Consider the following 27270-nt stretch of genomic DNA (forward strand, 5'->3'; position numbering starts at 1 on the left):
AGAGATGTACTGTCTCTTATTAAAATACACTCTGCAACACTGGACTGCAAGGAGCAGCGGTCGCTTGACCACATCCCATACTCATACTGCATCTGCTATCAATTACTCGCTGTAGCAGTAAACAAGATATTTGCCCCTTCTGAGAGGGCTGGGCCCCTCAGGGCTGAAAGGGGCTGAAGGGGCTGAAAGGGGCTGATAACCCGCTCCTGGAGAAATTTTCTCCACATAGTCCATCCAAAGAGGGTCCCATCCTCACCTAGTCCATCCAAAGAGGGCCCCATCCTCACCTAGTCCATCCAAAGAGGGCCCTATCCTCACCTAGTCCATCCAAAGAGGGACTCATCCTCACTTAGTCCATCCAAAGAGGGAGTCATCCTCACCTAGTCCATCCAAAGAAAGACCTATCCTCACTTAGTCCATTCAAGGGAGAGACTTAGATGCAACAGTTAGTAGATCAGTTAAACTATGATAACCTGACAGCTTGACTGTCACCCTGTCAGTCATACTCGTGTATGCTGTTGGAATGGCAGCCACCAGGGAAAGGTCACTTCCAATGAAGGTTGATGCAGCTTGAGAAGTGTGACAGGTGTAGATCAGTCTCCAGAGTGAAGGATCTCACGCCTGAGTGACAGGTGTTCCTCTCAACGTCCGAGCGACAGGTGTTCATCTCACGCAGTTCTCTGGAAACCTCAGGTGTCTTGTACATCTTGTATATTTTTTTTAACCTTACCTTGAATTTCTTTCAAATACTTTTAATAGAATAATTTTTATTAGTAGAAGTATAGTTTTGACTCACCTGGGACTTTCTTAACCCTAATACAGTTAGGTAAAACAGGAATATATAGCAGACTAAAGGAGAGGTGTAGTGTAGGGGAAAGGAGCGCTTGGAAATAACCTGACTTGACCTGACGGCAGTGTCTTGGCTAAATAAGATCAGCTACTAAAAAGCTTTAGAGATACTAAACCTCCCAGTGTTCTACACAACTGCATTAACAAGATTATATTGATCCTATTTTAAGACGAGTCTGGCCTCACTCCATTTCATTAAATGGTCGTGGGTATCCCTAGGTAGTACACAGATTCCCCTATAAAATGGTTATAACATTAATTTTTAAAGGGGGTGGACCGGTAAGCCATTGGAAGGCCTCGATCAAATGACCAAAAGCTCCAGCTGCGGGTCATCATATGAATAATTCCCGCGTCAGGAAACACTTGTCCTGGTTCCTGACAAACCTCACCTAACCTAATACAGGACACAGGCATTGTTGATATTATCAGTAGGACAGTCTGATTGACTTCACTAGCACAAGCGTCAAAATCCCTGGCTGTTTCTCCCAAGTAAAGTGCATCACAACGTTGTCCCAGGTGGCATAACATACACCCCAGCCCAGGTATCAACAAGGCTTTTTGGTTTGTCACTAGTGAGACCTCTGAATGTGGTGCTGGTGGTAGAAGCCGCTCTCAGCCTTCAATCATTCTGTTGTTGTTTTGTGGAACTATAAATCTGACCGGGGACTCTTAGTGGTGTTGACAATCCATTGTGCACGTTGCGTACGATCACCAATGAAATACCACTTAGCGAAGATTTGGTGGATTAAGTAGCACTCTTCAGTATGTTGAAGGTTGCAGACTCTGTAATCCCTAGAAAAGATCCAATGATCACTCCTCAGTTCATTCTGATGCAGTGGTCATTATATATGTCAATTAGGGTGACATAATCTAAAAAAATATTTTTTTAATGATCGTTGCAAAATATATACTTAATTCTCTGAGATTAGATTTTGCCCCCTAAATGACTAGTTTATTGTGCATCCGATATCCATCCTGTGGAGGGTAGCACAAGAACATATGGATACACAAGAAGCCTAGGATTTAGGCCCCAACAGGAGAACATCTGGACTTACATCTACGATTGACTTAATCTGTTACAAGCAAATTTAGAAAATTTGCATAATATGTCTGGTATCTTATTTTCATTAATAAGATACCTTGACATATCACATAGGTTATTATACTGTCTATATCTATATTCTTCAATAAGTGGATAATAAAGCAATAAGTGTTCCAGAAAGTGACCATAGGATCGGCCAACGGCAAAAAGGAGCACTTTTTTATTTAATGTATTGTGTTGGCCAATGACAGAAATCACCATGTATTGAGTGTCGGTTGTCTGTAAAGGAACATTACAAGAAAATGCCTTTGATCATATCATACAGAAAACAGCTATTCGTCCATTTCCAATCTATAATTTGCTGCATGACACATGACCTTTCAACAAGTTCAAGGTCAGATACGAGAAAAACTTAATTTAAAACGATCATGATATATATATATATATATATATATATATATATATATATATATATATATATATATATATATATATATATATATATATATATATATATATATATATATTCGGTTGGATACGACCGGTTTGTTGAAAGATATATATATATATTCGGTTGGATACGACCGGTTTGTTGAAAGATATATATATATATATATATATATATATATATATATATATATATATATATATATATATATATATATATATATATATATATATATATATATACACAAAGTACATGTACATACAATCAACATTTCACTAGCAAGTTAATCACTATTAACAGGATTCATTTCTGGAACATGATTTAACAATATGGTTTACAATATACAAATTCTTAATTAAACTAGCAAATAAAGTGCCTATGTAGAATAAGGTAGTTACTCTCTGAGGAGAGTTACAATAAAAAATAATAATTCATAACACGTCAATATAAATAGAACCAAACAGCAGTAAACCATGATGAAAGTTGTAAACTGAAGGTTGTGTTTACGTGTGTTCCACTACACTATTGTTTTCATACCTTAGTAATGAAAGACTAACTGAAGTGTTTGGTACGTTACCGTAACCTTCCTCAGACAGTAACCACCGTGTTCAGTACCGGACATCTGAACACCTCGCACATCGGTTAGTTCAGTTAAGCTTTGCATATTGTGTGTTGTTAAAATCACATTCCAAAAATGAATCCTGAAGATGGGATTGATCTGTCACCGAAACGTTGATTGTATATCAGTAAATATCCTGAGAAGTTGCAAGTCTTTCCCACCTGCAATGATGAGGTAAAACTAACTGTTTTATGTAACTATCATCACCTAGGTGTGATCACCTAGGGTATCCTCACCTAGGTGTGATCACCTAGGGTATCCTCACCTAGGTGTGATCACCTAGGGTATCCTCACCTAGGTGTGATCACCTAGGGTATCCTCACCTAGGTGTGATCGCCTAGGGTATCCTCACCTAGGTGTGATCGCCTAGGGCATCCTCACCTAGGTGTGATCGCCTAGGGTATCCTCACCTAGGTGTGATCACCTAGGGTATCCTCACCTAGGTGTGATCACCTAGGGTATCCTCACCTAGGTGTGATCGCCTAGGGTATCCTCACCTAGGTGTGATCACCTAGGGTATCCTCACCTAGGTGTGATCACCTTGGGTATCCTCACCTAGGTGTGATCACCTAGGGTATCCTCACCTAGATGAGATTATCTAGGGTACCCTCACCTAGGTGATATTTAGCATATCCCCATCTAGATATCTTACAAGCAACACACCAAAGTGTTCTCTTAGAAACAACACATCAAGTCACCTTCCTCCATCCTGAAGATGGTATTTTAACGACGAAATATGCAGATTACGAAGCGCAGGAGAAAGTCTGTCTTTCATAATCCTGCTCAAGTTGTTTTAAACTTAACAAAAAATATGTATTATTCTCAAGACGTCTATGTTACAACTTCCGCGAGTGTGTTAAGGCGCGCTCTGTTGACTCTCTGTTGGTGTTGCAAAGTGTTTGTATTGAAATACAATTTGTTGACTACGTGCTGGTGTTGCAGAGTGTTTTATTAGGTTACGCTATGTTGACCGTGTGCTGATGTTGCAGAGGGCGAGTTGCAGGCTGTCCGACCCACCTGACTGTGTCCAGCTACCGTGACCTTCTGCACCAGCTGCCTCACTCTGCCCAGCCTGAGCAGGCTCGAGGTACCGCTCTTTATGTCACGGTAAGTGTCTACCTTCCTCTCTAGAGGCCATTCTTACTGTCTGTCTCTAGGTCACTGTCAGTACCTCCCTCTAGGTCACTGTCAGTACCTCTCTCTAGGTCACTGTCAGTACCTCCCTCTAGGTCACTGTCAGTACCTCTCTCTAGGTCACTGTCAGTACCTCCCTCTAGGCGGTCACGGTAAGTATGTAGCTCCCTCTAGGCGGTCACGGTAAGTATGTAGCTCCCTCTAGGCGGTCACGGTAAGTATGTACCTCCCTCTAGGCGGTCACGGTAAGTATGTACCTCCCTCTAGGCGGTCACGGTAAGTATGTACCTCCCTCTAGGCGGTCACGGTAAGTATGTACCTCCCTCTAGGCGGTCACGGTAAGCATGTACCTCCCTCTAGGCGGTCACGGTAAGTATGTACCTCCCTCTAGGCGGTCACGGTAAGCATGTACCTCCCTCTAGGCGGTCACGGTAAGTATGTACCTCCCTCTAGGCGGTCACGGTAAGTATGTACCTCCCTCTAGGCGGTCACGGTAAGTATGTACCTCCCTCTAGGCGGTCACGGTAAGTATGTACCTCCCTCTAGGCGGTCACGGTAAGTATGTACCTCCCTCTAGGCGGTCACGGTAAGTATGTACCTCCCTCTAGGCGGTCACGGTAAGTATGTACCTCCCTCTAGGCGGTCACGGTAAGTATGTACCTCCCTCTAGTACATCCTTTTTAATCAAATTTCAAACGGCTTCAACATATCTCTACTCTTTATTTTAAATAAACTTAATACGCTACAGTGATGTACAGATAACTTTCAGAAATACATCAAACACTCATTTTGGAATTGCTATCATTCACTGTTCCCATACACAAGCCACTGGACGAAATGGAAAGAAAACTGAACAAAAGTCAGTGAGACTCAGATCTTGGCTGACCGAGTGAAAATATTTGACCTCCTTTGTTTTCCTCTCGTTATGTGTTGTTAAACAAGTCAGCCGGACATAAGACAAGCCAGTCAGTCAGCCGGACATAAGACAAGCCAGACAGTCAGCCGGACATAAGACAAGCCAGTCAGTCAGCCGGACATAAGACAAGCCAGTCAGTCAGCCGGACATAAGACAAGCCAGTCAGTCAGCCGGACATAAGACAAGCCAGTCAGTCAGCCGGACATAAGACAAGCCAGTCAGTCAGCCGGACATAAGACAAGCCAGTCAGTCAGCCGGACATAAGACAAGCCAGTCAGTCAGCCGGACATAAGACAAGCCAGACAGTCAGCCGGACATAAGACAAGCCAGTCAGTCAGCCGGACATAAGACAAGCCAGTCAGTCAGCCGGACATAAGACAAGCCAGTCAGTCAGCCGGACATAAGACAAGCCAGTCAGTCAACTGGAACATAAGACAAGCCAGTCAGTCAACTGAAGCATAAGACAAGTCAGTCAGTCAAGTGGAACATAAGACAAGCCAGTCAGTCAACTGGAACACAAGACAAGCCAGTCAGTCAACTGGAACATAAGACAAGCCAGTCAGTCAACTGGAACATAAGACAAGCCAGTCAGTCAACTGGAACATAAGACGAGTCAGTCAGTCATCTGGAACATAAGACAAGCCAGTCAGTCAACTGGAACATAAGACAAGCCAGTCAGTCAACTGGAACATAAGACAAGCCAGTCAGTCAACTAGAACATAAGACAAGCCAGTCAGTCAACTGGAACATAAGACAAGCCAGTCAGTCAACTAGAACATAAGACAAGCCAGTCAGTCAACTGGAACATAAGACAAGCCAGTCAGTCAACTGGAACATAAGACAAGCCAGTCAGTCAACTGGAACATAAGACAAGCCAGTCAGTCAACTAGAATATAAGACAAGCCAGTCAGTCAACTGGAACATAAGACAAGCCAGTCAGTCAACTAGAACATAAGACAAGCCAGTCAGTCAACTGGAACATAAGACAAGCCAGTCAGTCAACTAGAACATAAGACAAGCCAGTCAGTCAACTGGAACATAAGACAAGCCAGTCAGTCAACTGGAACATAAGACAAGCCAGTCAGTCAACTGGAACATAAGACAAGCCAGTCAGTCAACTAGAATATAAGACAAGCCAGTCAGTCAACTGGAACATAAGGCAAGCCAGTCAGTCAACTGGAACATAAGACAAGCCAGTCAGTCAACTGGAACATAAGACAAGCCAGTCAGTCAACTGGAATATAAGACAAGCCAGTCAGTCAACTGGAACATAAGACAAGCCAGTCAGTCAACTGGAACATAAGACAAGCCAGTCAGTCAACTGGAATATAAGACAAGCCAGTCAGTCAACTGGAACATAAGACAAGTCAGTCAGTCAACTGGAACATAAGACAAGCCAGTCAGTCAACTGGAATATAAGACAAGCCAGTCAGTCAACTGGAACATAAGACAAGTCAGTCAGTCAACTGGAACATAAGACAAGCCAGTCAGTTGGAATATACTGAAAAACTGTCTAATAAAGTGATAACTGCTACACTAGAGACGTTCAGTTAGGTGAACAAGGAGGAGGACGTCGGTTAACCGTCTCTGTGTTTGTGTTGTGTTATCTTGTGCTTTCACATGTGAGCAAGGGAACTGTTAGTTCCCTTCTTTTGTACTGATTACAAAGTAGCTGGAATACAGAAACATAAATGAAAACTCTCCACATGTATTGATAAAAACACAGGATAACTGTTGTTTAAAACACGTTCTCATACATGACATGGACACCGGGTTCAACACAGGGAAACTAGTTAGAGAAAAAAAAAACCGTGAAAGGCAATCTACAGCCTCGCCATCTGCTGCTGCAGAAGAGACCAACACAGCCATCATCTGTTGAAGAAGAGGCCAACACAGCCATCATCTGCTGCTGCAGAAGAGACCAACACAGCCATCATCTGCTGAAGAAGAGGCCAACACAGCCATCATCTGCTGCTGCAGAAGAGACCAACACAGCCATCATCTGCTGAAGAAGAGGCCAACACAGCCATCATCTGCTGCTGCGGAAGAGACCAACACAGCCATCATCTGCTGAAGAAGAGGCCAACACAGCCATCATCTGCTGCTGCAGAAGAGACCAACACAGCCATCATCTGCTGAAGAAGAGGCCAACACAGCCATCATCTGCTGCTGCAGAAGAGACCAACACAGCCATCATCTGCTGAAGAAGAGGCCAACACAGCCATCATCTGCTGCTGCGGAAGAGACCAACACAGCCATCATCTGCTGAAGAAGAGGCCAACACAGCCATCATCTGCTGCTGCGGAAGAGACCAACACAGCCATCATCTGCTGAAGAAGAGGCCAACACAGCCATCATCTGCTGCTGCGGAAGAGACCAACACAGCCATCATCTGCTGAAGAAGAGGCCAACACAGCCATCATCTGCTGCTGCGGAAGAGACCAACACAGCCATCATCTGCTGAAGAAGAGACCAACACAGCCATCATCTGCTGCTGCGGAAGAGACCAACACAGCCATCATCTGCTGCTGCGGAAGAGACCAACACAGCCATCATCTGCTGCTGCGGAAGAGACCAACACAGCAATCATCTGCTGCTGCAGAAGAGGCCAACACAGCCATCATCTGCTGTGCAGAAGAGGCCAACACAGCCATCATCTGCTGCTGCAGAAGAGACCAACACAGCCATCATCTGCTGCTGCGGAAGAGACCAATACAGCCATCATCTGCTGCTGCAGAAGAGGCCAACACAGCCATCATCTGCTGTGCAGAAGAGGCCAACACAGCCATCATCTGCTGCTGCAGAAGAGACCAACACAGCCATCATCTGCTGCTGCAGAAGAGACCAACATGACCATCATCTGCTGCTGCAGAAGAGACCAACACAGCCATCATCTGCTGCTGCAGAAGAGACCAACACAGCCATCATCTGCTGCTGCAGAAGAGACCAACATGACCATCATCTGCTGCTGCAGAAGAGACCAACACAGCCATCATCTGCTGCTGCAGAAGAGACCAATATGACCATCATCTGCTGCTGCAGAAGAGACCAACACAGCCATCATCTGCTGCTGCAGAAGAGACCAACACAGTCATCATCTGCTGCTGCAGAAGAGACCAATATGACCATCATCTGCTGCTTCAGAAGAGACCAACACAGCCATCATCTGCTGCTGCAGAAGAGACCAACACAGCCATCATCTGCTGCTGCAGAAGAGACCAACACAGCCATCATCTGCTGCTGCAGAAGAGACCAGCACAGCCATCATCTGCTGCTGCAGAAGAGACCAACACAGCCATCATCTGCTGCTGCAGAAGAGACGAACACAGCCATCATCTGCTGCTGCAGAAGAGACCAACACAGCTATCATCTGCTGCTGCAGAAGAGACCAACACAGCCATCATCTGCTGCTGCAGAAGAGGCCAACATGACCATCATATGCTGCTGCAGAAGAGACCAACATGGCCATCATCTGCTGCTGCAGAAGAGACCAACATGACCATCATCTGCTGCTGCAGAAGAGGCCAACATGACCATCATCTGCTGCTGCAGAAGAGGCCAACATGACCATCATCTGCTTCAGAAGCGGTTAACATCGCCATCGACGCTAACAACGAAGAGGACCAGAAACAAGCGGAAGAGCAGAGAGAAGCAGAACAGAAGGATATGAAAGGACAAAATGAAACCAAGAAACAAGGTGAATCAGAGGGACACGAAGGAACGAAGGGACACGGAGGACGAGAGAGACACGGGAGGAACACGGAGGAAGTGAAGGACACTGAGGAACAGAGGGACGCGAGAGGAACAGAGGAACTCGAAGGAAGAGGGAGGGATACGGAGGAACAAGGACACGGGAGGAACGGAGGGACAGAGTAAAGATGAGAAAGAACATCATGTAGACTTACTGAGTGAATGGGTCATCACCGAGGGAAGTGAGAAGACAATTAAAAGAGGCAAGTATAACAAAGGATATATTGGTCTGGGTTATACATGGTACGTGTAGTTGGTAGTGTGAGGTTGTAACTAACACCTGTCTAAAGGCCTACAAACTAAACATAAAACTTAAAAGATAAGGCAAATGAGTTTTTCAAATGCTAACTGGAAGAACTGTGTAAACTAGAATACTGGATTCACATTCAGACAGTGTGTTTGGCAAAGACACACTACGAGCGTCACACCTTGTTAGGTACACTAACTAAAAAAAAAAAGGAATACTACACATGATGATCGAGTATTTACTGTATGTTTGCCATTTTCAAAAGACCTGGTAAACTACATGTTTGTGGAAGAGAAAAAGAAAGAAAATTTAAATACAATACTTGGTTCCAACAATGCAATAACTCGCTCCACTTAAAGAATGTCAGAAAACATTCCCTGTCCACTGGTCAGTCGTATCAAAGACAGCGAATTCTTTCTCACTGTAGATTTGCGAGATCTCGGATGTTGCAAATCTGGCCAATCTTTTGGTTTATGTTCGTTACTTATTTAAAGTTACAGTTTATGAGTTTTGTGTTTTGTTGGTCCCTTGTTGCATCCATGAGAGTTAATGGCGTCGGCTGGGCGTACTGTAGAAACACGTACTCATACAGCCATGTCAGTCATAGAGAAACAAAGAATTAGCAATACAGTGTCCTGGGTTTACTGAAGAGTTCACATAGAGGCTCTTGCTGCTAAAAAGTGCAAAATAAGCTTATGTCAGTGCCTAATGGTTCGGTAAAAAAAAATAGTAAACTTCAAAGCTCGCCCCCTAAATTCAGGGAATTTTGCAACTCTGCAACTAAACGAGCAGCGAACATGATACAGTTCTCTTGCACACTGAAGTGCGCTCTTGTCACCTGGCAGTCATGACAAGGCTATTTGAACAGAGATGTGAAATTCACCAATTATTTGTGGACAATCTGTTGTACTTGTTTTCTTGCCTGAAATTCAGAGCACTGGTTACAAAATTTATCAGAACTAGAAAATATTTTTTGGCTATAAATGAACTGAAAGTCTCATAGATGTCAGCGCTACAGCGTTTAACACACAAGTTAAAGTCAAACTAATGATAAAAAAGAATAACTGACATTCTCGTCAAGCTGGATAAACGTGAATTCCCGTCAGTGCTCTCCAACAGTACAAGAATTCCTCGAAACAAATGATATTGCGTTGGATGAGCAGGTGTTAGTGGACAGGTCCAGCAAGTGAGTCAGCAGCCAGGCAGGTACTAACCCCTAGGTATCAGTCTCACTTGGATATGCAATCCATTTGATGTTTCTGCCTCTGTCCCGCACCTGTCGCTTCATAAACAGCAGCAACTAATGGAGTTAGTGGTGTGATGGGAGACTGCAAATATAATTTAAACGAACACCACTGGTAGATTTATGGGCACAATCCACGTAGTGTGGCTTCCTATTTTACACAGGAGTCCCTAGTCTACTTCTCGGGAAAGACAGTCGACCAGCTTTTAGCATCAATTTACTGCTAGGTGAAAAGTGACAAGTGACAGGAGAATTGCCTATATCTAGCCCATACCAGGATAGTGCTCGGGTGGCTGGGTTGTGAGACGAGGGCGCTACCCTTTACACGCATCAGTATAGTATTTATACTGGTAATATTTTGATGTGATGGTAGTGATAACCTTCACTGTCCCAGGAACTGCTTCTACTGTAGTTAGTGAGGCGAGACGTTGACGCAAGTCTCCGTCTCGCAGTAGATGTAGCAGTAGAAAGAAAGTAGTAGATAGATAGCAGTAGATAGAAAGCCAGGAGCTAGTAGACTATTTTGGCTAGCATTATGCTAGTAGATACTTAACGATTCCAACGGAAATAAACCACAATGCTTGGTTTTACTGGAGGTTAATAACCCGCACTGCGAGGTTAATAACCCGCACTGCGAGGTTAATAACCCGCACTGCGAGGTTAATAACCCGCACTGCGAGGTTAATAACCCGCACTGCGAGGTTAATAACCCGCTGACAGCGTTTCAGCGTCATTCTGTCGCCTCACACCTTTAAAGATGACTTACACTGACGCCACCAACACAAGTGTGTCTTGTATGGTGAACTTTGCTCCACACCAACAATGAACCAACTTCCGTGACTTCACAAGTTTTCAGGTTATGCGAGAACAAAAGTTATTTGATTAATATGGATAATATTTATGTTGACAACCATGGTTCTTGGTATATTTTACTTATTCCTAGAGTTCGTCTTCTCTCACAGTCTAACCTGACGCCACACTTCCTTCGTGACTGTCAGCTCAACAAGCCTGGCACACATACACAGAGGAACTCGGTTGTCGAATTTAATTCGTTCCAGATGTCGATTCGACAACCAATTGCTAGCACCCCCGTAGGCCTACAAATATATTTCAAAGTTCCTGAATAGGCACTATAAGATGGAAGTGACTCAATTTCCGCTTAAAAACTTCCTTCGGGAAAAAATTATTATATCTGGAGCAAAATCAAAATAACTGAATGAAATAGACAATAGGATAAATATTATTTAGTTGAAGGCTAAATTTAAAGCAATGTGAGAATGATCAGTATTGTTGAAAATTTCGTCATTCTGAGGCAGACAAACTAATACCGGCGAACATCTGTGGGTATCCATGTATCATGCAAGTGTTTTTGTATGTATCCTTCATGCAGGTATCTTTATATGTATGCATCATGTAGGTATCTTCGTATGTATGCAACATGCAGACATGTATGTATAGTTCATAGAAATATCTATGTACGCATGTATGTATTAGTCGTTATTAATCCCAGGTTTATCATCATTTCATTTCAATAGGTCTCCTGTATTAATAAAATAACTGGTTGACATGCATTCAACTCTTCTCTACTACTACACTTAACTTTGTTGACATGTGACCAGACGTGGTACACCGGTACATTGCTGAGGTGGTCTTGAAAGTAGTAGTAACTCTCGTTGTAATAAAGTTGGTAGAATTACCGACAATATGTAAAGTAAAAGGACACAAGTGCAACTAATGTGACATTTATTGTGGCAACGTTTCGCTCTCCAGGAGCTTTATCAAGCCATTACAAACAATACATGGACACAGAGGGTATATAAAGGCTCAGAGTGAGGTGTAATACTAGTGAGGTAACATTTCGATGTTCACTAGTGGTAGTGGTAGTAGTAGTAGTAGTAGTAGTAGTAGTAACAAAAATAATACAATATGGAAGAGCAATTAATTCGTACATGAGTAAAAGGATATAAAAGCTATTACTTGGGTAACATAAAAATAGGTTGGACAAATATAGACTGGAAAGAGGCAGGTTTTTTTCAGTGTTCACTCTCTGTAATGTGCTTTGTGTAGTATAACAGGAGAGACTATGTGATGGCAGGGTTTACTGTTTTCAGGAGGATTCTTGCTAAGACTTCGGAGATGGTGAAGCTGCCGTTGTTTTGTTTAATTGTATTCGAAACAGCGATCAGTTGCACTTGTGTCCTTTTATTTTACAGTAGTAACTCTCACCACAGACTGTGGTGTCGCACTTGCATTTATTAATGTCTGTTTATAATGGTGTGAGTTATACCTTGCAGCACACACTATGCTGCTACAGCAATAACACTGAACCCATCTGTTTATTGTTTATAATTCTACCCGTTCTAACTCAGCTCTTAAGCCTTCATTTTCCAGCCATTTTTTTTTAGAAAGACCTGGGTACGAAGCATTTTGTTGAGATTAAATTGTCCCTTAGATAAGTATAACTTTGTCACTAATAAAATCAGGTTTAATTCGACAATACGTAAGGTTATATATTTATAAGAAGAAGCTATGCTGGAGCAGGATAATAATAAAGGCATTACTGTTGTTGTTACAGGCAGTGGTGGTGTTCTATGTGGCACTGTTGCTGGTGCTAGTAGGGGGGGGACTCAGGAGGAGGGCCAACAGAGGCACCTCAACATCCGGTCGCCGTCATATCCTCACGTACTCACCCAACACTGGCATCGCCAAGCCAGCACTGGCCGACCACCACCCACAACCTGAACCTTCAGCCACCCAGGTGTAGCACCTCTGTAAGCACTCAACCAGGAGTGCCAGCACCCAGGATACTAACAACTGTGTGTGACACATCACATGCAGGTATAACACCAATGTAAACACTTAACCAGGAGTGCCAGCAGCTAGAATACTAACACCTGCGTGTGTCACATCACACGCAGGTGTAACACCAATGTAAATACTCTACCAGGAGTGTCAGCAGCCAAGATACTAAGGATGTGAAAAGCTCTATACATAACTAGTAGACCATCGCTGGGGAGGACCACCAATAGTATCCACAAACCACAACCTAAATTATTTCTGAGGACCACGAGTATCCATGAACCTCAACTTTAAGTATCTGTGTGTAGGTAAGTGCATATCAACGCACTCGTAGGTTAAGTCAATTACCTTTTTGTAAGTGCATGTGCTTATATTTTGTAAGTGCATGTACTTATATTTTATAAGTGCAAGTACTTATATTTTATAAGTGCAAGTACTTATATTTTGTAAGTGCAAGTACTTTTTTTGTAAGTGCAAGTACTTGTATTTTGTAAGTGCATGTGCTTATATTTTGTAAGTGCAAGTACTTATTATTTGTAAGTGCATGTGCTTATATTCTGAGATTTCTAGTAGAAGTTATTCCATGGAGTCCCACATTCAGCTTTGAATGAACTTGATCCGAGGAAATGGAGGTGGGACGTACACAGCAAAATGTTTTAAATGCTGTGTTAAACTGTGTTAAACTAGCTGTGTTAAACTAGCTGTGTTAAACTAGCTGTGTTCTGTGTAACTGTATATCCAATGGAGGAGTATCAGAAGTAATCTTGATCCTGTTAGACAGAATCGGAAGTAATCTTGATCCTGTTAGATAGTATCAGAAGTAATCTTGATCCTGTTAGATAGTATCAGAAGTAATCTTGACCCTGTTAGACAGACTCGGAAGTAATCTTGCTCCTGTTAGACAGAAACGGAAGTAATCTTGCTCCTGTTAGACAGAATCGGAAGTAATCTTGATCCTGTTAGATAGTATCAAAAGTAATCTTGATCCTGTTAGATAGTATCAGAAGTAATCTTGACCCTGTTAGACAGAATCGGAAGTAATCTTGCTCCTGTTAGACAGAATCGGAAGTAATCTTGATCCTGTTAGATAGTATCAAAAGTAATCTTGATCCTGTTAGATAGTATCAGAAGTAATCTTGACCCTGTTAGACAGAATCGGAAGTAATCTTGACCCTGTTAGACAGAATCGGAAGTAATCTTGATCCTGTTAGATAGTATCAGAAGTAATCTTGATCCTGTTAGATAGTATCAGAAGTAATCTTGATCCTGTTAGTTAGTATCAGAAGTAATCTAGATCTTGTTAGATAGTATCAGAAGTAATCTTGCTTCTGTTAGATAGTATCAGAAGTAATCTTGATCCTGTTAGATAGTATCAGAAGTAATCTTGACCCTGTTAGACAGAATCGGAAGTAATCTTGATCCTGTTAGATAGTATCAAAAGTAATCTTGATCCTGTTAGATAGTATCAGAAGTAATCTTGATCCTGTTAGTTAGTATCAGAAGTAATCTAGATCTTGTTAGATAGTATCAGAAGTAATCTTGATCCTGTTAGATAGCATCAGAAGTACTCTTGATCCTGCTAGACAGTATCAGGAGTAATCTTGATCCTGTTAGACAGAATCAGAAGTAATCTTGACCCTGTTAAATAGCATCAGAAGTAATCTTGATCCTGTTAGATAGTATCAGAAGTAATCTTGATCCTGTTAGAAAGTATCAGAAGTAATCTTGATCCCGTTAGACATAATCAGAAGTAATCTTGATCCTGTTAGACAGCATCAGAAGTAATATTGATCCTGTTAGAATCAGAAGTAATCTTGTTCCTGTTAGACAGAATCAGAAGTAATCTTGATCCTATTAGACAGAATCAGAAGTAATCTTGATCCTGTTAGACAGAATAAGAAGTAATCTTGATCCTGTTAAACAGAATCAGAAGTAATCTTGATCCTGTTAGACAGAATCAGAAGTAATATTGACCCTGTTAAATAGCATCAGAAGTAATCTTGATCCTGTTAGATAGTATCAGAAGTAATCTTGATCCTGTTAGAAAGTATCAAAAGTAATCTTGATCCCGTTAGACATAATCAGAAGTAATCTTGATCCTGTTAGACAGCATCAGAAGTAATATTGATCCTGTTAGAATCAGAAGTAATCTTGATCCTGTTAGACAGAATCAGAAGTAATCTTGATCCTATTAGACAGAATCAGAAGTAATCTTGATCCTATTAGACAGAATCAGAAGTAATCTTGATCCTGTTAGACAGAATAAGAAGTAATTTTGATCCTGTTAAACAGAATCAGAAGTAATCTTGATCCTGTTAGACAGAATCAGAAGTAATCTTGATCCTGTTAGACAGAATAAGAAGTAATCTTGATCCTGTTAGACAGAATCAGAAGTAATCTTGATCCTATTAGACAGAATCAGAAGTAATCTTGATCCTATTAGACAGAATCAGAAGTAATCTTGATCCTGTTAGACAGAATAAGAAGTAATTTTGATCCTGTTAAACAGAATCAGAAGTAATCTTGATCCTGTTAGACAGAATCAGAAGTAATCTTGATCCTGTTAGACAGAATAAGAAGTAATCTTGATCCTGTTAGACAGAATCAGAAGTAATCTTGATCCTATTAGACAGAATCAGAAGTAATCTTGAACCTGTTAGACAGAATCAGGAATAATCTTGATCCTGTTAGATAATATCAGGAAATGTAATACTCACGAAATATCAAACGCAAGTAACAGTGTTTGTAAAACTTACAAAATATCAGGACAAAGAGTAAGGAATGTGACGATTACACAATATAAAAAAAAAGAATACAGAGTTATGAATAAACTGACACACACACACACACACACACACACACACACACACACACACACACACACACACACACACACACACCGGCTAAATTATACATTTTATGAACAAAGATTTTCTTACAGCTGAGCAAATAATATGAACAAGTTTGGAATTGTGTAGAGACAAACACATTAAGTTTGGAATTGTGTAGAGACAAACACATTAAGTTTGGAATTGTGTAGAGACAAACACATTAAGTTTGGAATTGTGTAGAGACAAACACATTACTTTTGGAATTGTGTAGAGACAAACACATTAAGTTTGGAATTGTGTAGAGACAAACACATTAAGTTTGGAATTGTGTAGAGACAAACACATTAATTTTGGAATTGTGTAGAGACAAACACATTAAGTTTGGAATTGTGTAGAGACAAACACATTAAGTTTGGAATTGTGTAGAGACAAACACATTAAGTTTGGAATTGTGTAGAGACAAACACATTACTTTTGGAATTGTGTAGAGACAAACACATTAAGTTTGGAATTGTGTAGAGACAAACACATTAAGTTTGGAATTGTGTAGAGACAAACACATTAATTTTGGAATTGTGTAGAGACAAACACATTAAGTTTGGAATTGTGTAGAGACAAACACATTAAGTTTGGAATTGTGTAGAGACAAACACATTAATTTTGGAATTGTGTAGAGACAAACACATTAAGTTTGGAATTGTGTAGAGACAAACACATTAATTTTGGAATTGTGTAGAGACAAACACATTAATTTTGGAATTGTGTAGAGACAAACACATTAAGTTTGGAATTGTGTAGAGACAAACACATTAATTTTGGAATTGTGTAGAGACAAACACATTAAGTTTGGAATTGTGTAGAGACAAACACATTAATTTTGGAATTGTGTAGAGACAAACACATTAATTTTGGAATTGTGTAGAGACAAACACATTAATTTTGGAATTGTGTAGAGACAAACACATTAATTTTGGAATTGTGTAGAGACACACATTAATTTTGGAATTGTGTAGAGACAAACACATTAAGTTTGGAATTGTGTAGAGACAAACACATTAAGTTTGTGTAGACACCAGCAAAAGAATCCCTTACTACGTATTTTGTATGTATAAAAATAAATCATATGGAAATAAAAATGAAACTGTAATGTTGAATGTTTTAGTAACCTCAACATCAATGTTAACACCACATTATTGTGAACACCGTCACATTACTGTGAACACCGTCACATTACTGTGAACACCGTCACATTACTGTGAACACCGTCACATTACTGTGAACACCGTCACATTACTGTGAACACCGTCACATTATTGTGAACACCGTCACATCAATGTTAACACCACATTACTGTGAACACCGTCACATCAATGTGAACACCGTCACATTACTGTGAACACCGTCACATTATTGTGAACACCGTCACATCAATGTTAACACCACATTACTGTGAACACCGTCACATTACTGTGAACACCGTCACATCAATGTGAACACCATCAACCACCACTCCTGGTGATGTTACTTTCCTCTAGTGTCATCAACTACCACTCCTGGTGATGTTACTTTCCTCTAGTGTCATCAACTACCACTCCTGGTGATGTTACTTTCCTCTAGTGTCATCAACTACCACTCCTGGTGATGTTACTTTCCTCTAGTGTCATCAACTACCACTCCTGGTGACGTTACTTTCCTCTAGTGTCATCAACCACCACTCCTGGTGAAGTTACTTTCCTCTAGTGTCATCAACTACCACTCCTGGTGATGTTACTTTCCTCTAGTGTCATCAACTACCACTCCTGGTGATGTTACTTTCCTCTAGTGTCATCAACTACCACTCCTGGTGATGTTACTTTCCTCTAGTGTCATCAACTACCACTCCTGGTGACGTTACTTTCCTCTAGTGTCATCAACCACCACTCCTGGTGAAGTTACTTTCCTCTAGTGTCATCAACTACCACTCCTGGTGACGTTACTTTCCTCTAGTGTCATCAACCACCACTCCTGGTGATGTTACTTTCCTCTAGTGTCATCAACTACCACTCCTGGTGATGTTACTTTCCTCTAGTGTCATCAACCACCACTCCTGGTGATGTTACTTTCCTCTAGTGTCATCAACTACCACTCCTGGTGATGTTACTTTCCTCTAGTGTCATCAACTACCACTCCTGGTGACGTTACTTTCCTCTAGTGTCATCAACCACCACTCCTGGTGAAGTTACTTTCCTCTAGTGTCATCAACTACCACTCCTGGTGATGTTACTTTCCTCTAGTGTCATCAACCACCACTCCTGGTGATGTTACTTTCCTCTAGTGTCATCAACTACCACTCCTGGTGATGTTACTTTCCTCTAGTGTCATCAACTACCACTCCTGGTGATGTTACTTTCCTCTAGTGTCATCAACTACCACTCCTGGTGATGTTACTTTCCTCTAGTGTCATCAACCACCACTCCTGGTGATGTTACTTTCCTCTAGTGTCATCAACTACCACTCCTGGTGATGTTACTTTCCTCTAGTGTCATCAACCACCACTCCTGGTGATGTTACTTTCCTCTAGTGTCATCAACCACCACTCCTGGTGATGTTACTTTCCTCTAGTGTCATCAACCACCACTTCCGATAATCGTGTCTCATCAACCACATTTCGTGAAAAGAAAGAAATATATTACATTATCTAAGGGTTTGCCAAAGTATCGGTACCGGTATCAAAATATGTGAATATGGCCTATTTTCATGGCATCGGTATCGATGAAAAGGTGGCCGATACCAGCCGATACTTTTTAAATATTAATATTACACAAATACTTAAAAGTGAAAGAAACTAAATCACTACCTCGCCACTGTGAGAGTTACACACACACACACTAACGCAGTTCATACACTTAAGCTGGTTATCCGTGATTGTATTCTGGGGTCGAATAATGAAAGACATCATCGCAGATTGTAGGCAAATAGAGAGTTACTTCAGTTACTCTCTCCTAGCCTTCAGTTAGCCTGAGACTCTTCAAAGAGTAACTGAACTACGAAAACACAAGCTCATTTACGATGTACCTGCCCACTGGTGCAGTACTTGCTTAGTGTTAGGTCGTATCTACAAACAACAATGTTATTGCAAGTATACTGCTTAGATAAGACACATCCAAGAACATAAGAAAGAAGGAACAGTGCAACAGGCCTACTGGCCTATGCGAGGCAAGTCCAATTCTCCCACCGTGTCTGACCTAGTGAGGTCAGACACGTGACTTAATACAATGGAAATATTTGGAATATGATCGTCAAGTTACCCTCTGTGTTTAACAAAATAATTATAAGTCTCGGTAAAGAATAAAGGGCACAATACCGTGACTGGAACACTACGCAAATAACCCGCACATAGGAGAGAGAAACTTGTGACGACGTTTCGGTCTGACTTGGGGACAGCAAAAGCAATGAAGTGATAAATATGTGATCGGTCCATCAGCAACCTTGAAAAAGCAGTCTTGAGGTAGTCAGTCCCTCAGCCATGAGAAATGTTCAGTTTCTTAGTCTTGAACGTTAATCAAAACTAATGAAGCTGAACACTTTATGGCTGAGGGACTGAACACATTAAAACTATATTTTCAAGGTTGTTGATCCCCTCAAGGGAGGTTCCTTGACGCTGGTGAGGGACTCTTGATCTAGAGAATTGGATCTGTGCTCCGGTTCCTTGAATTGAGTCTGAATACCTTTCCCCCCAGGCGTTGTATAATCCTACGGGTTTAGCGCTCCCTATAATAATAATAATAATAATAATAATAATAATAATAATAATAATAATAATAATAATAATAATAATAATAATAATGATAATCAAGGTTGTCGAAGTGAACACATCATGTAAACCAGTGCACAGCTTCAGCCTCACTCTCCAGTAGAGTGACAGACTCTCCACCACTGGAGAGAACTTCTACTCTCCTGACAGGAACAAATTAACCACCCAAAATGGGGAGATGTCGGCGTTCCTCAACTTGAAGCTGATGTAAGTTCGACATGAAAGTGGTTCGCTGGTACAGCCCCAGCTGACGTCATGGACTCCAGGCTGATGGACCGATTACCTCAAACTCCTCTGATCTTCAACCATTCTTCTCTGTAATGGACTGATGAAGTCACTGTGTGGCGAAACGTTTCCACAATACAGACACTCAAGTGTTTCACAAGTGTCTGTTTCATCATCCTGTTGGTTCTCTGAATCATTTATCCAAATATTATTAATTTTTATTTCAAATATTAGAATAACGCATTTTTTTTTCTATTTTTCAGATGTGTTTCTTCGAAGTAAAAAAAAAAAAACAAAACTAACTTGTATAATGGAAAAGTCAGTTAATTCAGTTTAATATTGAAGAGAAATTCTTTCTCAAATTTTCAACTATAACTTTTTTATTTCCAGTTTACAGTTGTTACAATAATATAAGTTCTCTTCTAATATTTTTTTTTTAAATTTGAACAAACAGTATTATAAGATTATCGTTTCATGTTTACTGTAACTACATATAACTCAGATTTCAGATTTTCACGACCGATTTCAGATAACTAAATACTGAGACAGATTCAGAAATGTTATTTTTTTTTGTACAGTTTATAAGACTGACGAGGACTGACTCATCAGTAATGATATTGTCATCTCACAGATATATACTAATTTAATATTTAACCTCCCTGGTTTGTTTTAATATCTACTGAGCAATAAGCATTCATTCTCTTATATACTGAACACAGTTATCGTATTACAAATAAAACATACAGAAAAATTATCGGTAATGGTATCGGTATTGGCCTTAAAATTGAGTTCTGATATCAATATCTGGCGTAGAATTGAGTACTAGTATCGATATCGGGCTTAAAACTAAGTACTAGTATTGATATCGGGCTTAAAATTGAGTATCGGTAACACTTTGGTTTAGTTTGATCCTGAGCTCAGCCTTCTGGCTGGTCACAGCCGCTGACAATATGCCTAATAAATCACAACATAAACTTGCTTCTTCCAGCAGTCATCTTTTATCTCTCTGAGTGATCTATTTACTCTGCTGCTCTTATCTCTCCCATCAACACCCACCCAAGCAGGATACTCCATCATCAACCCCCACCCACCCGCCCGCATTCTAGTCCAATCTAACTTGGTGTCCGGGGGTATGGGGAAACATCGCTTAGCTTCGGCTAAGCGCCCATGCTTATCGCGGGTCTAGCTCCGTGGTAAAGTACTGTAGACTCTGATACAGAGTTTGGAGGTTCGAGTCCTGCTGTGGACGTAGAGAAATATATATATATATATATATATATATATATATATATATATATATATATATATATATATATATATATATATATATATATATATATATATATATATATATATATATGCGCTGATAACTTCCCCACTGACTATAACAATCCTGGTGCTCTAAGTCTCAACTTACTAAGTGATCAATACCACTTAGCTCTTACCACAACTTACTGGTACTTTCTGAGGCTTAACAACTACACAGGGAACTTCTCTACCTCTAACAACATGGATGATTATGTTGCCTACCTTAAATACCCACCTATGTTGCCTACCTCTTCTGATACCCACCTGTGTTGCCCACCTCTTTCGTTGTCACATCATGTCTTCCTGGAGGATACCCACATCATGCTTTCACATGAGTTCTTGAAGAGAATCCTGAAACTGTATGCTTGTCTGCTGCAGTTTGGTCTTGTCTGCAGCAGTGTAGTCTTGCCTGCTGCAGTCTGATCTTGCCTGCTGCAGTGTAGTCTTGTCTGCAGCAGTATAGTCTTGCTTGCTGCAGTCTGGTCTTGCCTGCTGCAGTCTGGTCTTGCCTGCTGCAGTCAGGTCTTGCCTGCTGCAGTCAAGTCTTGCCTGCTACAGTCTGGTCTTGTCTGCTGCAGTGTAGTCTTGCCTGCAGCAGTGTAATCTTGCCTGCAGCAGTGTAATCTTCCCTGCAACAGTGTAATCTTGCCTGCAGCAGGCAGGACTCAACTTTCCACACAAGATGTTTCTCATGGCGTCACTATATGCAAGGCTGGAGCCAGCAATGGGAGGCACTTTGTAAACATTCTGATGAGAATCTCTCTCTCTCTCTCTCTCTTGACGTGTGTGCACTGAGAGCACCAGTGCACGCACACCTGTCTCTTTTGACGTGTGTGCACAATGAGAGCACCAGTGCACGAACACCTGTCGCTCTTGACGTGTGTGCACATCTCAGTAGTACCAGTACCAGTACCAGTTACCAGTAGTATGACTCACTACCAACTGTCTGTGTGAATCACTTGTTATTCACTGTTACCGCTGACCCTAGCATATTTTGAACGCCGCTCACCCTCTAGGAATCATCTCGTGAGTCAATTGAAGGATAGACAGGAGAGACGCAGGTCAGGCTTGGCGCTTCTCATACATTCCCTTTTAATATACTCCATTATTGCCTACATGAGTATCCTTACCCAATTCCACGTTCCGGAACCCACAGGACACACACTGAGAACACCAGTGCACGAACACCTGGAGGACTGGATATGAATCACTTTTACTTTAATTAATTCCGTTACAACTACATTTAGGATTAAAATATTCTTGGCTGGAGGTGAACAGGTGACATGTAGCCTTAATGACCCTTGAGAGAAGTGCCAGTCAGCAGGAAGTGCCAGTCAGCAGGAAGCGCCAGTCAGCAGGAAGTGCCAGTCAGCAGGAAGTGCCAGTCAGCAGGAAATGCCAGTCAGCAGAAACGAAGTGCCAGTCAGCAGGGAGGAAGTGCCAGTGAGAAGTGGGCACAACCACCGGCTGATTGACACTAAAACAGTCAACAAGGCGTCATCTCAGGTTAACTACTGATATATTCGGCAACCAGTCTATCAAACACTACTTGCCAGCCAGGCGTGGAGATAACTCACAATATATTAGCATATACCTTAATAGCTTTATTTAGTGCACGTTATTTCAAGGATCACTGGATGTGAAGGCAACACGTAGTCTGACTCCCCCTTTCTCTCTACAGTACTACATCTGCGGAAACTTGTGCAGTTAAACACCTCTATTTGGATCTACACAAATCAAAACCAGAGGGCACTCCTTGCACACGAAAGGTTACACTTAATCTTTAAGAACTAGGACAGGCAGGACAAGTTCTGGGGACAGCTTACAAAGGAATATACAAGGTTCTTGAAACACTTTACAAATGCGCGTAAAAGATTCTGGAGAAAGCTTACAAAGACATGCAAACAATTCTGGGAACAGCTTATAAAGGCTTCTACACCAGAGTGTAGGTCAGACTTAAAAGGCGGCCTGGGTTCAAGGTAAGAAACCTGAAACTGTCTACCAACCTTGTGGTGCGTGCAGCAAGGTGCGTGTACACATTCACACACTTAAATTATGCTGTGAGAAGTGAATGTCACACACGCACCTCCTCCAGTCTAGACTCAAGTCTCCCTCAGATCCTAAGAGGAAAACATCGGTGCCCGTGTACTGTAAGGAAGACAACTATTAGTCTACACTATATTTCAAGCAGAAAATATAGCACAACTACTGTGGTGATATTTAAATGTTAAATAGATGGTGTCACATTAGACAACCAGAGTTCAGTAGTGTCAGTGAATTAGAGTACAAGAATGACCACCAGTGTGTCTGAATCATGACACAAGAATGACCACCAGTGTGTCTGAATCATGACACAAGAATGACCACCAGTGTGTCTGAATCATGACACAAGAATGACCACCAGTGTGTCTGAATCATGACACAAGAATGACCACCAGTGTGTCAGAATCATGACACAAGAATGACCACCAGTGTGTCTGAATCATGACACAAGAATGACCACCAGTGTGTCAGAATCATGACACAAGAATGACCACCAGTGTGTCTGAATCATGACACAAGAATGACCACCAGTGTGTCTGAATCATGACACAAGAATGACCACCAGGGTGTCTGAATCATGACACAAGAATGACCACCAGTGTGTCTGAATCATGACACAAGAATGACCACCAGTGTGTCAGAATCATGACACAAGAATGACCACCAGTGTGTCTGAATCATGACACAAGAATGACCACCAGTGTGTCTGAATCATGACACAAGAATGACCACCAGTGTGTCAGAATCATGACACAAGAATGACCACCAGTGTGTCTGAATCATGACACAAGAATGACCACCAGTGTGTCAGAATCATGACACAAGAATGACCACCAGTGTGTCTGAATCATGACACAAGAATGACCACCAGTGTGTCTGAATCATGACACAAGAATGACCACCAGTGTGTCAGATTCATGACACAAGAATGACCACCAGTGTGTCTGAATCATGACACAAGAATGACCACCAGTGTGTCTGAATCATGACACAAGAATGACCACCAGTGTGTCAGAATCATGACACAAGAATGACCACCAGTGTGTCTGAATCATGACACAAGAATGACCACCAGTGTGTCTGAATCATGACACAAGAATGACCACCAGTGTGTCAGAATCATGACACAAGAATGACCACCAGTGTGTCTGAATCATGACACCAGAATGATCACCAGTGTGTCTGAATCATGACACAAGAATGACCACCAGTGTGTCAGAATCATGACACAAGAATGACCACCAGTGTGTCTGAATCATGACACAAGAATGACCACCAGTGTGTCAGAATCATGACACAAGAATGACCACCAGTGTGTCTGAATCATGACACCAGAATGATCACCAGTGTGTCTGAATCATGACACAAGAATGACCACCAGTGTGTCAGAATCATGACACAAGAATGACCACCAGTGTGTCTGAATCATGACACCAGAATGACCACCAGTGTGTCTGAATCATGACACAAGAATGACCACCAGTGTGTCAGAATCATGACACAAGAATGACCACCAGTGTGTCTGAATCATGACACCAGAATGATCACCAGGGTGTCTGAATCATGACACAAGAATGACCACCAGTGTTTCTGAATCATGACACCAGAATGATCACCAGGGTGTCTGAATCATGACACAAGAATGACCACCAGTGTTTCTGAATCATGACACCAGAATGATCACCAGGGTGTCTGAATCATGACACCAGAATGACCACCAGTGTGTCTGAATCATGACACCAGAATGACCACCAGTGTTTCTGAATCATGACACAAGAATGACCACCAGTGTTTCTGAATCATGACACCAGAATGACCACCAGTGTGTCTGAATCATGACACAAGAATGACCACCAGTGTTTCTGAATCATGACACAAGAATGACCACCAGTGTTTCTGAATCATGACACCAGAATGACCACCAGTGTGTCTGAATCATGACACAAGAATGACCACCAGTGTGTCTGAATCATGACACAAGAATGACCACCAGGGTGTCTGAATCATGACACAAGAATGACCACCAGTGTCTGAATCATGACACAAGAATGACCACCAGTGTGTCTGAATCATGACACAAGAATGACCACCAGGGTGTCTGAATCATGACACAAGAATGACCACCAGGGTGTCTGAATCATGACACAAGAATGACCACCAGTGTGTCTGAATCATGACACAAGAATGACCACCAGTGTGTCTGAATCATGACACAAGAATGACCACCAGTGTCTGAATCATGACACAAGAATGACCACCAGTGTGTCTGAATCATGACACAAGAATGACCATCAGGGTGTCTGAATCATGACACCAGAATGACCACCAGTGTGTCTGAATCATGACACAAGAATGGCCATCAGGGTGTCTGAATCATGACACCAGAATGACCACCAGTGTGTCTGAATCATGACACCAGAATGACCACCAGTGTGTCTGAATCATGACACCAGAATGACCACCAGTGTGTCAGAATCATGACACAACAATGACCACCAGTGTGTCAGAATCATGACACAAGAATGACCACCAGTGTGTCTTAATCATGACACAAGAATGACCACCAGTGTGTCAGAATCATGACACAAGAATGACCACCAGTGTGTCAGAATCATGACACAGGAATGACCACCAATGTGTCTGAATCATGACACAAGAATAACTACCAGGGTGAGTCTGAATCATGACACAAGAATAACTACCAGGGTGAGTCTGAATCATGACACAAGAATAACTACCAGGGTGAGTCTGAATCATGACACAAGAATAACTACCAGGGTGAGTCTGAATCATGACAAGAATAACTACCAGGGTGAGTCTGAATCATGACACAAGAATAACTACCAGGGTGAGTCTGAATCATGACACAAGAATAACTACCAGGGTGAGTCTGAATCATGACACAAGAATAACCACCAGGGTGAGTCTGAATCATGACACAAGAATAACCACCAGGGTGAGTCTGAATCATGACACAAGAATAACCACCAGGGTGAGTCTGAATCATGACACAAGAATAACCACCAGGGTGAGTCTGAATCATGACACAAGAATAACCACCAGGGTGAGTCTGAATCATGACACAAGAATAACCACCAGGGTGAGTCTGAATCATGACACAAGAATAACCACCAGGGTGAGTCTGAATCATGACACAAGAATAACCACCAGGGTGAGTCTGAATCATGACACAAGAATAACCACCAGGGTGAGTCTGAATCATGACACAAGAATAACCACCAGGGTGAGTCTGAATCATGACACAAGAATAACTACCTGGGTATGCACAACAAACATACATAACTTACTGCTAGCTACGTTCAACTTAAAAGCTTCCGGCAGTTTTCCACTACATAGACCTACCATAAACAAGAATCACTGCCACAATACCATGGCTTCAACAATTTATAAATTATCCACAAGATGTGACTTGATAATAGTTTAGGAAGGACCGGAACATCCTCACATGGTTACTTTTCTAAGTACGTGTGTTGGGTGAATTGTTCGAGCCAAGGTATTGTGACCATTATATTCTCGTTTTAAAACCAATCCACAATTTGGAAATAAATGTTTACAAGAATTAAGAATGTTTAAGTCAGGAACACAAATACATAATATCGTGACTGGAACAATACACAAATAATACACAAATACGTTTCGGTCCAAGTCGGACCAAAACGTCGTCATAAATTTCGCCTATGTGCGGGTTATTTGTGTATTGCTCTCTCTCCCTCCTGCGTCTCGTATCAATTATTGGTCTCTTAATTTAAAGCTTTGTTATGAAGCTATTGTAAGACTCTTTATCAGAGAGAGAGAGAGAGAGAGAGAGAGAGAGAGAGAGAGAGAGAGAGAGAGAGAGAGAGAGAGAGAGAGAGAGAGAGAGAGAGAGAGAGAGAGAGAGAGAGAGAGAGAGAGAAAGACAGACAAACAGACAGACAGACAGAGAACCACGTTACCACGGCAACACCGACCTTCGAAATATTCCAACAGATTTCATAAGCAGTTAAATGAGTGAGAGAAAGT

At 41.6% G+C, this 27270-nt stretch overlaps 1 protein-coding gene across 1 annotated transcript in view; it reads left to right on the top strand.

The window, feature by feature from the left end:
• The window catches only part of LOC138854187 (uncharacterized), a 49367-nt gene extending 33425 nt beyond the window's left edge, over positions 1 to 15942 (top strand). Inside the window, exons 2-3 of the mRNA XM_070095892.1 lie at positions 3948 to 4065; positions 12824 to 15942. Of these exons, the coding sequence (XP_069951993.1) occupies positions 3948 to 4065; positions 12824 to 13012 (307 nt within the window). The 3' untranslated portion in view covers positions 13013 to 15942. The remainder of the gene's footprint in view (positions 1 to 3947; positions 4066 to 12823) is intronic.
• Positions 15943 to 27270: the final 11328 nt, after the last annotated feature.

This window comes from Cherax quadricarinatus, chromosome 51 (genome assembly GCF_038502225.1).
Source record: "Cherax quadricarinatus isolate ZL_2023a chromosome 51, ASM3850222v1, whole genome shotgun sequence".
NCBI lineage: Eukaryota > Metazoa > Arthropoda > Malacostraca > Decapoda > Parastacidae > Cherax > Cherax quadricarinatus.